Source organism: Sitophilus oryzae, unplaced genomic scaffold (genome assembly GCF_002938485.1).
Source record: "Sitophilus oryzae breed Bouriz unplaced genomic scaffold, Soryzae_2.0 scaffold_41_pilon_pilon, whole genome shotgun sequence".
Classification (NCBI taxonomy): domain Eukaryota; kingdom Metazoa; phylum Arthropoda; class Insecta; order Coleoptera; family Curculionidae; genus Sitophilus; species Sitophilus oryzae.
In genome coordinates this window covers 806,918-818,222 of record NW_022146996.1, presented here as the reverse complement: position 1 = coordinate 818,222, position 11,305 = coordinate 806,918, and the positions used below count along the sequence as shown (strand labels likewise).

The 11,305-nt window shown below is 31.7% G+C and overlaps 1 protein-coding gene across 1 annotated transcript; it reads right to left on the bottom strand.

The window, feature by feature from the left end:
- Positions 1-2,290: 2,290 nt before the first annotated feature.
- Positions 2,291-11,015, bottom strand: LOC115885755 (40S ribosomal protein SA). Its single transcript, XM_030904765.1, has 7 exons — positions 10,890-11,015; positions 10,626-10,688; positions 10,148-10,332; positions 9,517-9,613; positions 7,885-8,111; positions 3,878-4,024; positions 2,291-2,553 (listed from the first exon to the last, which is right to left on the bottom strand). The coding sequence occupies exons 2-7, from the start codon at positions 10,657-10,659 to the stop codon at positions 2,335-2,337; spliced, it is 909 nt and encodes a 302-aa protein (XP_030760625.1). The 5' UTR covers positions 10,660-10,688; positions 10,890-11,015; the 3' UTR covers positions 2,291-2,334.
- Between the last annotated feature and the right edge of the window lie 290 nt (positions 11,016-11,305).

Sequence of the window (11,305 nt, the reverse complement as noted above, 5' to 3'; positions counted from 1 at the left end):
GCCGACCAGTATACATAACCGGAAACAAAATACGGTAGGCTCTCAAGTGATCGGTGACCACTACCGGTGGGTTACCATTGACATTGGGCGGATATTCAGTATCAACCGCGGTAAAGACCTACCGATAACTTTTTATTGAACGATCGAGACAACAAAAAATGTGACAGATGACAATTATGACAAACTGCGCCGACCGGTATGTACATAAACCGGAAACAAAATACGGTAGGCTCTCAAGTGATCGGTGACCACTACCGGTGAGTTACCATTGGCATTCTCTTTAATTTTGTACACCGGTGTGTGTACTGAATGCGCCCATTCACTATAATTTTCTATACTGGTGGACTAACCGGTGTATGTACTGAATGCGCCTATTAGTTCTCTGAAGTGTCAACAAGTGTAGCCAGCGATAGAATGTCGTTCTGGGAACGGGAAACTTTTTTTCTCTTTTCATTGGCTAGGCTGCCATGGCCATATTTTGGCATATTACCTTTCTAATTTTTTACTCATCACAATATTTCTTAAACTTAAACTCTATCGGACAAACACAGACTCACACATACATTAAACACCCATGCCCCAGGCTGGAATCGAACCAGCAACGTTGCATCTACTAGAGATCAGAGCAATCATTTCGGCCGGCCAACGGGAAAATTTTGACAGATGAATAATCATGGCCGACGTGATATGTCATCACTTCCGTTGTGCATTAAGTGCATGATAATACTTTTATGTTACACTATATGATCAGGTATAAAAATAGTAGAAGTTTTTTCTTCTGGAAGCGGTACCTATCCACTTTCCTTTAAAATTCACTAGGCGCTACTGGTTACAAATGAGGGATACCTCATACTTCTTAACCTGAACCACTTTTTTTGAGGGAATTACAGTTTTGTTTGTCATCAAAGATGCGACAAACAAAACTGCCATTCCCGCCTCAAGTTTCTGAGATACAGAGTAATTTTGAAAATGTTGCAATTATATAAACAATACATACCTCATATTAGTTGTCTGACAATAAGGCAAGAACGGATGCCTATAGAACTTTTTTTGCTGAACTCAATGGTCTAGTTTTTACTTATTGGTTTACATTTATTTCTTAATATTTCCATTTTTGATCTGTCGATCAATGTTTTTAAGACAGGGAAGCCTGTTTATTTCTCAATAAATTAATGTGACTTTTTACAAGCTTTTGAAAAATACCTATACCGGTTGTTTCTCAACAGTGACTCACCTCTATAACTTCTTTACTTTTTCAGATAAAAAAAAAACAAAACTTGGTATGTAGGTATATGATATAAATCGGGATTGCTTCATGTATTTAATTACTTTTGGTCACTTTCACCAGAAATGACTACAACCAAATACAACTTTTAATATTTAAGTGGCACCCTCTGTTTTTTTACTTTGTTTGATAGAACATGACACTCGGAATACAATGACATATCACGTCAAACTTTTGACATTTTGCTTAGAAAAAAAATTAAATTTTTCTTTTTTGTCTAGGTGTTAAAATGACTTTTATATTGTCAATCACGTCCCAAAAATTAATACTTTTGTGACGTTTAATAAAAAACATATTACAGGCAGTCCTCGAGTTACGTCGTTTCGAGTTACGTCGAACAAATTTTTGTCACTATTCCTCAAAGTTACGTCCCACTATTTCGAGTTACGTCGTTTTTTGAAAAGAACGATCCATATTTTAAAAGAAGTTTGGACATAAACAATAAAATTTTAGCAACATACAAGCAGGGTTGACAGATCCTCATAGTGAAAAAGCGGGACAGTGTTGATCATTACTTAATTAGCAACTATTACGACCTTTGACGACACCCTCAATAAAAGTTCCAACCAAAAAAATAAATATATACTTTCTAAATATGTCTACTCTCTGGTATTTTTGTAGTTGCCATATTAGTATACGTATTATATTTACAATTATGGATAGTTAAAAATACTTTTTTGATTAGATAATGAAAGAGCGGGACTGTAAAAATACTCGCCCTAATTCGTTTTTCATAAAAAAAATATTTTTTTTATATTTTTGTTTCTTGTGTTATTATAAGTTTAACTACATAGTTATACAATAGACTGTTTTTCATACCTCAAACGCACATCTCTTTGTTTTATTGTATTTTTATCTTACAAAAGTACCTAACTTCTCCATTTTCTATAGGATCTTATGACAAAATAAGATTCGACTTACGTCGTTTCTTCTTAAGGCGCAATTTTGAAGAACCTAACCTGCCGTAAGTACGAGGACTGCCTGTATTTCATTTAAACAACGACATTTCATAAAACCTTTATTTTTATACAAAAAATGTATAAACATTTTTAAACCCAATTGGCAGCATCTCCCCAGTTAGGCTGTTGGGCCGGTGGAGCAGCACTCCATTGTTCTTTAGCCACTTCAGAGGCCCAGTCATCGGCCGCAGGAGCTGGAGCAGCAAATGGCGTGGCTGCCGGAGCTGCGCTTGGAGCCACTGGAGCAGGTTCGGCCCAGTCTTGGTCACCGCCGGTGTTCCAATCTAGGTCAGGAGCTTCATGTGGTACCTAAAAGAAGAAAAAAAGTTATAACTTAGTCAAAAACTAAAATCCTATCAAGTTATAAAACTTTTATAACATCTTGATATAATGAAAAGAGTAGCACCACTTCGCCAGATATTTTCCGCCAGCGAATAGCAATAGTCTGTCCAACAAGAGGATACATGATAGTGACAGTTGTATCTGTCATTTTAATGCCCACGTAAATTGTATTTTCTGTAATTTTTTAGATGTGGTCTGTCAAAATCTTCCCTAACTTGTTGGGCAGACTTTAGCCACGTTTTTGACTTCTGTAAAAAATAAATATGTTTAAAACGTAATTTAATGTTATATGTTTCCAAATTTAATCATCAATAATATGTATATAAAATTTAACGTATATTTTTAGTTATATACTGTACATATTAGTATATTATCCGTTTTATATTCTCTCACGAATTATTAAAACCTAACAAATAATATATACCGTATGATCGAAAAAAAAGACGGCGTCAAAGATAACAATTGATGATAATTGGATTGACAATGATGATAATTTTGGCGAGGTCAATCTCTAGAAGTCATTTGCTAAAAATTGACATGAAACTTGTCAAAAATTATATATAACACCAATTATAGAAAGTTTAAATAAGGACGTTAGAAAGTTAATGATAGAAGGTTTCGCGACACAAATCTATTCCAATGAAGTTTTTTTTCTCAAATTTTAAACTTCAATACTATTTAAAATTTACTTTTACGCATTATAAGAATAACCTTATAGCTAGCTAGTAGTAAGCGCCATTGAGTACGGGCCATTAAATAACATCCAGGACTTGAGCTGCCTAAAATAATCATCGATCAGCATCCACCAGCCGTCTTTATGACCGTTTTTTTTCGATCGTATGATCTGATGGTATAATGCTTCTGTTTAATATTGATAAGTGAAAAATAAAAAAAAATATGAAAATATAGTTGCTTTTTTTCCCAAAAGTCCCAATAATCATAATTTGTTAATGATGACGCATTTGACAAGTGTAGCCACTAGTTTTTTTACACCAATTAGGACATCTCCATCACTATCTTGTAGCTTGTGGCGCATTCTCACAACTCGTGTACTTGACAAACATTTGTAATTAATTGGTATACAGGTTATACATGGTGCCTCAGGCATCTATACAGAATTTCTAAGTTATTTATTATAGGAACTACACCGAATTCTCGGCAGACCCTGTATGTCGATAAAAAATACTTGCCAAGTAGACCAGTCGTGAGAATGCGCCTTTACACCTTAAAATCCAGAACATAAGTCCAGGATTATTATTATTATTGAAAATATGATAAAAATATTACTTACACTAACTTCTACAGGTTTAATAGCAGCAACTTGTTCTTTAGCCGCTTGTTCTTCCTTTTCTGCCTCTTCAGGTTCTCTATAGAAGAACAGGTCAACTACGACATCCCATTTTGTTTCCCTCGGAATAAGACCCCTGAGACGAAGTACCTAGAAGTTTAATGCAATATATTAAGTAAATTAAAAACATATTAATACAAAGTTAAATCTCAAACTGTTCTATTCAGTTGGAAAAATTAGTGCATCACAGTCAAATCAATATAACTGGAACGGTTATCATAATCATCATAAAATAGTAATATAACTAACAATCTGTTGTGTTCACTGGTATGTGATTGTGATCTTAATTTAAATTTATAATTTTGTGAATTGAATGTAAATGTGCAATTTTAAAAGGTGTCGGTGAACATTCCAAGTTTTCCATTTAAATAACACGTAAAAAAAGATTTTTTTTCCATTAATTCAGTACCATAATTAAAACGGTTTACGATAAAAAAATTTACATCGCGGATTCTTGTAGAGCATGAAGTTTCCTAAAAAATCTATCTGAGAGTAATTATCTGAGAGCAATCTAGTTTTTTTTGCTAAATATGAAAATTTTTAATCAATAAACACCAAAGCTGCATATTTTGATTTTTTTCACTTTTCAAAGCTTTCAAAAATACGAATTATTGAATTGAAAAAAATTACTCTCAGATTCTCTCTAGATTTTTTAGTAAATTTTATGCTCTACAAGAATCCGCGATGTAAAATTTTTGGTAATTATTGGGAAAACTGGAAATCGTCAGATTTTCACCAAAATTGGTATACACCCTATTTTGAGGTTGTAGATTACGAATCTGAACTTTTTTCTTGGCGGTCTCTTACCGTTTTTCAGAAAAACGGAAAATTATTTAAACATCGAATATTTCTTAATTTCTTATATTTTTTAAGGTTTTCTAGCACATATTTTGTTAGGTATTCAATAAACAATGATGTTATTGCTATTTTCTGTTACTTTTTTAACCAAATCTATGCATAATAGAGGAAAATTTGCTAAAATAAATTTGTAACCGATCTGAAAATGTTGGGTTATATATGTTTCTGGCATTTAAAGCAACGTTGCCAATGCTAAACCTAAATTTAGCGTGTTTTTTCGCTCATTCTGGGATTACGAAAGGCGGTCGCCAGAAGAACGGCTCCTTCCCATAATTGCTATTTTACCAACGAGATCTGACTATTTATAACCACGAAGTTGCACGAAAGTGTTTTGATTGCATTGGTTACAACTTCCATGCGGAGGGTGTTAATCTTTTGTTGTTATATTATATGAAAAAAAGATTAACCCCCTCCGCAAAGAAGTTAAAACCAATGCAATCAAAACTCTTTCATGCAACTTCGTGGTTATAAATATAATATAACAAAAAAAAAAAGATTAACCCCCTCCGCATAGAAGTTGAAACCAATGCAATTAAAACTCTTCCGCGTAACTTTGTGGATATAGGTAGGTATATTTAATTATTGTCGATCTCATAATAGGTAATTTATTTAAAATCCCTAATCACCCGAAAAAATAGAAGATATGGCAAGTTGTAAATTTCCAAATTTCTAGATTAGGTCTAGAATATATTTGTCTTTTATTACATAGGAGAGAGAAAGAAGGATTATCAAATGTCAAACTTCCTTCTGGTCTCAATTTTCTTTGTTATTTTGTTAAGGGCTCGAACACACTGACGACCAGGTCGCACCGGCCAGACCGCAGCTGTCTCTAAAACCATTGAATCAAATGATATAGCGCACACTAACGTCCTGGCCGTCCGTTGGTCGTTGCGACCAGAAGACTGCACGGAAATATTATTATTTTCTGCCGCTTGTTGCCGGTTTTCTTCCAAATTACTAATTTTTCAGATGAAATCCCTCAAATTCAAAGCACAATATTTTACTTTCTATAAGATATAGTGTTTTAGTGTAGTTTTTGCACACGTGCAGAAAATCCAAAGAAATAGTATACAGACTGGATCAAAGGTAAACTTAAATCTAATCCCTTTTTTTTATCAAGGGTCGATTCTAGTAAAAACTCAAAACATTTTTATATGACATGCCTACTCTATTTATGGTTGGTATGATACCTGTTATTATACCTTTGAGTTTCGATGATTAAAAAATAAAAAAAATAATATTTAAAGTTTTTCTACAACCACTTGTTTTTTTTTATTAAATTAGTTTTTTAAGTTGTATTGTAGTCATGTACAAGGAGGACAACTGTATTTTAAATATGATATTTAATTTAACGTTTTTCAAACAGGGTTCATTAGACTATATTTCTACTAGGTACATTATTTTGGAAAAAAAATTAAGAAAGTAACTTAAACAATCATAAAAATAGAAGTAATTACTGTTGTAGATTCTTCGTTATATTGTAAATATTGAAATAACTGGAAGCTAAACTTTCTACCTGCTTATATTTAGAGCCAGTGTCTGACGATCTTTTTTTACGATGGCCCTAATTATTTCTAAAGTCGATGAGGGCGCCATATCAGTAGAAAAAAGAAACAGAATATCTCCCTTTTTGTCGGTCGCGCGTACACAATGCTTTTTGTTTGTTGTGAATAGCAACTTCGCTTTTTAGTTAACTCGGATATTATAACATTTCTGAAACAATATTTTCTAATTGGTAAAACGTAAAAAATCGTTAGATTTGACAACTCTGTTGAAACTGGTCGTTCATCTGGCCGCAGCTAAAAACGCAATACATCCGGCCAGCCGGCGCCGACGGCCAGGTCGTTGCGACCTGGTCGTCAGTAAGTTCGAGCCCTAAGAAAAGTGTTTTTCAGTAAAATTTTGGACATTTTTCTATCCCCAATCAAGTGTGGCTTTTAGAGAAACTATAATATAATGAAAATATAGTGAAATTATTACTTTATTGGGCCGTAATAAAGAAAAATTCAACGTTGAAATAATTTTCCGTTTTTCTGAAAAACGGTAAGAGACCGCCAAGAAAAAAGTCCAGATTCGTAATCTACGACCTCAAAATAGTGTGTATACCAATTTTGGTGAAAATCGGACGATTCCCAGTTTTCCCAATAATTACCAAATTTTTTATCGTAAACCGTTTCAAAGTTTACTTTTAATGGAAAAATATTTTTTTACGTATTATTTAAATGGAAAACTTTGAATGTTCAGACACCTTTTAAAATTGAGCTAAAAACCCTGCCTTCCGGATATATTTTTTCCGTTATTAAGTTCATTTTAACCCATAAATTCCATAGGTTAGTTTTTTTGGCTTGGATGAATTTTAATCAACTTTTTATTTAAAGTCCTATCCTAAATGGCTAAATCTTTGTAACTCTGTTCTACGGCGGATTGTCGTGTCTCCACATCGGTCAACGATATATTTTATTCTGTAAACTTTGCCAATGCCCCTATTTCCGCAAATAGATCAAAGATCAAAGGGATTGTTTTTGGAAATAGTCATGACTGTCTTAAGCCGAGAATAAAATTAGTACCATCTAATCTTCAAAATGCAAAGTGCTTATTGCAGAACGGTAGTATAAAACAGCCTTGACTCCAGCTTAACTTTTGACATTGATTAGTCCTCGGGAATAAAAATATAACCTGACATCAGAAGAAACTAGTTCTGCACTAGAGTTTGTAAATGAAATGTATTCAAATACCGGATTTCTGGCACTTCACAATTTCAAAATAAATCTCTGTCATTTAGAAGTATAATGGATTCACACGAAATAACTTCAAAAGTCAGTCCAATATTTGAATAGATATTAAAATATTGGACTTGGGTTGTTATTTTTCATAAGTTTTGTTGAACAAGTTAATTTTTTAATTTAAATTCATTATTAAAATAAAAAAAATCTGTTGATTTAAATCACGATCTAAATCATTGCACCCTGACTGATAAATTTGTAGTAGTCTCATCAGGTTTTACCCACCTACTATTGACTTTTGCTAATAATAATAATAATAATTTAATATGAGATATAAACTATCTTAAAATAAATACTAAAATTAGATACCTCTCTAGCCAAGAGCCACCAAATTAATCCAATACTGTGTGGGGCTTTGTTGTTGCAAGGAATAGCAATATCGACAAATCTAAGGGGAGAATCCGTATTCGTTAACGCAATTACAGGAATATTGACGTATGACGCTTCAGTTATAGGTTGATGATCAAGTGCTGGATCAGTAACTATCAGCAATCGTGGTTCGCGAAAAGCTGCTTGAATCTGATTAGTAAAGGCACCTATAAAAATAAAAAATAAATGTAAGTATATTATTCAAAAAATGTCAACTTATAAATGTTCATGTTATTTCAGATTAGAAATTTAATCACTATCAATCATAGGTTCCTTAGGGTATCATCATAAGTAAATTCTTACAAAAGAAAAAACTTTTTTATTATTAACATCATGAGAAAATTGCATTGTGCTCATAAAAATTTTGCTTGTTTTAAAATGGTTAATCCCATTTATACTGTTCAAAATTTCCAAATCAAAAGGTGTGGTAATATTAGAACTATGGTTAGGTTAGGTTAGGTTATAATATAACTTGGATTTCATTCTTTGATAGACGGTTCTTATTAATTTTAATTATTAAAGGTAGGTTCATATACACGCGAATTGCATAATGTGAATTTTGCGAAAAAAATCCGCTGTTTATTAACGTAGTAGCAACGAATTCTAAGCATATTTGTGTTTTTAAACATGTTGAAAATGTCACTCGACAGGTTTATTTTTTATAAGTTGGTTATTTTAAGGCAACATTTTATAAGTAAGGTAATTTTTGATATTTTTTATTATATTATACATTATAGGCTGTACTTAAACTGCCGTTAAACGGTAGCTTACTAAAATGCCGTTAATAGGTATTGTGACGTCGTTCATGTCGGCGGAAAGTAATGCCTAGCTATAAGCATTTTGCAAGAGCTTGTTGATCTGACGCACTTGACGGCTTTATGAAATATAGGAATTTTATAAGGACTAACCAACGCTATCCACCCCACCAAATAACCAACTTAACCAACGCAACTAACCTCAACACTAATAAAAAAAATATAAAAAACAAATATAAATTAGTAAAAACCAATGCCTAGCTATAAGCATTTTGCAAGAGCTCGTTGATCTGACGCACTTGACGGCTTTATGAAATATAGGAATTTTATACGGACTAACCAACGCTATCCACCCCACCAAATAACCAACTTAACCAACGCAACTAACCTCAACACTGATAAAAAAAATATAAAAAACAAATATAAATTAGTAAAAACCAACCCACCCCACCAAATAACCAACTAACCAATGAATTAACACAATCACAACCAAACCAAACCAAATATTTTTAAACAGCAAAAAATATGACATTAATTAAAATTCTATAAATGACATGAATACGAAGTTACATTACTATAGAAATACTTTTTGATTTTTAATCCTTTTGATTTTTTAAACAACTATATTTTTATGTTTTTTTTTATTTTCTCTAAAAAGGTATGAAAATTTAAAAAAGTATTAACCATTTTAGAACAAGGAAAATGTATTCTATAAAATGCATTTTTCTCATAATGTCAATATTAAAGAGTTCTTTTTTTTCCTCTTGTAAAGACAATCTGGGGACATACTGTATATCAAGAATTAAACATTATTTACCAGGTGTAAATCTTCCAGCAATTGGGGTAGCTCCAGTATGTGCTGCAAATTTTAGAACTGCTCTTTGGCCATAAGGTCTTGAAGAGATTACGAATACCTTAAAAATTAAAAAAAAAACATTAAATACATACCTATTATATGATCCTTTAATAAGAAACAATTATATCCCAAAAAAATATATTTCATCTTATGACAAAAAACTTAACTAAATTCATATATCACAGTTTTTATTTATTTAATTTAAGAAGATACTTGGTAGTGGCAGTTATCTGTCATTGATATTCACAGGTAAGTGTATTACCTATCATTTTTTGAATTTCGTCTGTCAAAATCTTTGCTGACTCATTGCGCAGACTATATTTTGACAAAGTATATAAACAGATATAACATTATGCATATGACAATAGTAAATTAGTAAATTCTCAGTAAAATATGATATTACACTGAATTATTAATTCATGAAATAGGTATGAATACAAATTTCAGAAAAATTAGAGTTTTAAATAAATAAAAACAACAAAAACAAAAATACAATATAGTATTATTTTCAGACCTATCTATTGTTGCTAGTGATTTTGTAAAGTACCAATAAGAATATTTGTGAGGGAGATTCATGAAAGCTTTAACTTACTTCTGCTGGGTGTTCAATGGCCACAATAGCTCTGGCAGCTAAAAGTAATTTTTCCCAAGTTTTTCTCAAATTAATGATGTGAACACTATCTGCTCTTCGTTTGTAGATGTATTGTTCCATTTGGAAGTTTACATTTGTACTGCCTAAATGGGTCATTGCTGACAACATCTTGGTAACATCCTCCTCTAAAAAATATATATTAAGTAACTATTGTGAAGAAAATCAACGATAAAAGTAAATTTTTATTAGAGCCTAAATTCCCTTTGCTAGGGACTGTTAGATTATCTGGAATCAATTAGGGCTCTAGATCTAAGATTAAAACTTTATACTACTGTGATATTAAAGAATACACTGTGTATATTACGACGAAAGAATTTAGTTTACACAAAAATAATGTGTGAAACTAAAGATGACTATTAAAAACTAAAGATAATACATATTGTTTTTGAAGTGTTTCTTATGTTTTAGAGGGACTTACCTTTTAAACTAAGAACGTCTAAACCTCCCGACATTGTTTCGTAATTTTTGTGTAACGAATTACCTAAAAAAGAATGTGTTTTAATGATTTCTTACCATACCATACAAACCATTTTATTTTTAAGAGATAAACTGTAGAAAGTAAAATATAGGTTGAAATGATATAACTCATATTTAACTTAAAATACGAGCAGAATTTCACTGATAAAATATACTAAATAACTTAAGATTATTAATATTTTTAAAGATTTAAAATTACACTCACGATATTTGATGCCACAGGGAGACCCTTAAATGTCAAAAAGAAAGTTTTTTTATTGACATTACAATTGACAATAATGACAATTATGACAATTTTTTTTATCTGCAGTGTCGCCAACAGCTCCTTCCAAAAATCCCTAAGAAATTCACTATATTAGGAATGAGCTTGTGTCTTGAGTCTAGGATTTATTCGATTTTATAATAGAAGTCCAAATAAACTAAAAAATATCGTATCATTGAAAAACTGCGTCCAGTTGGCTTTGAAATGAATATCGATGACATTTCCGATTTATTAGGTCATATTAAAAAACAAAATTCTAATTACCAATGATTTAGAGAGAACGATTTATTACTTTGCTAGTAGCAGAATTCAAATTACATAGATTCTACGTACATTTATTATATACTTATCGGCGACTG

Coding starts and splice junctions, on each gene's coding strand:
- LOC115885755 (XM_030904765.1), bottom strand. CDS start 10,659: ATGTCGGGAGGTTTAGACGTTCTTAGTTTAAAAG. Junction 8,112..9,516: donor TGCTGGAAGATTTACACCTG/GTAAATAATGTT, acceptor TTATTTTTATAG/GTGCCTTTACTAATCAGATT. Junction 2,554..3,877: donor TTAAACCTGTAGAAGTTAGT/GTAAGTAATATT, acceptor TTCTTCTTTTAG/GTACCACATGAAGCTCCTGA.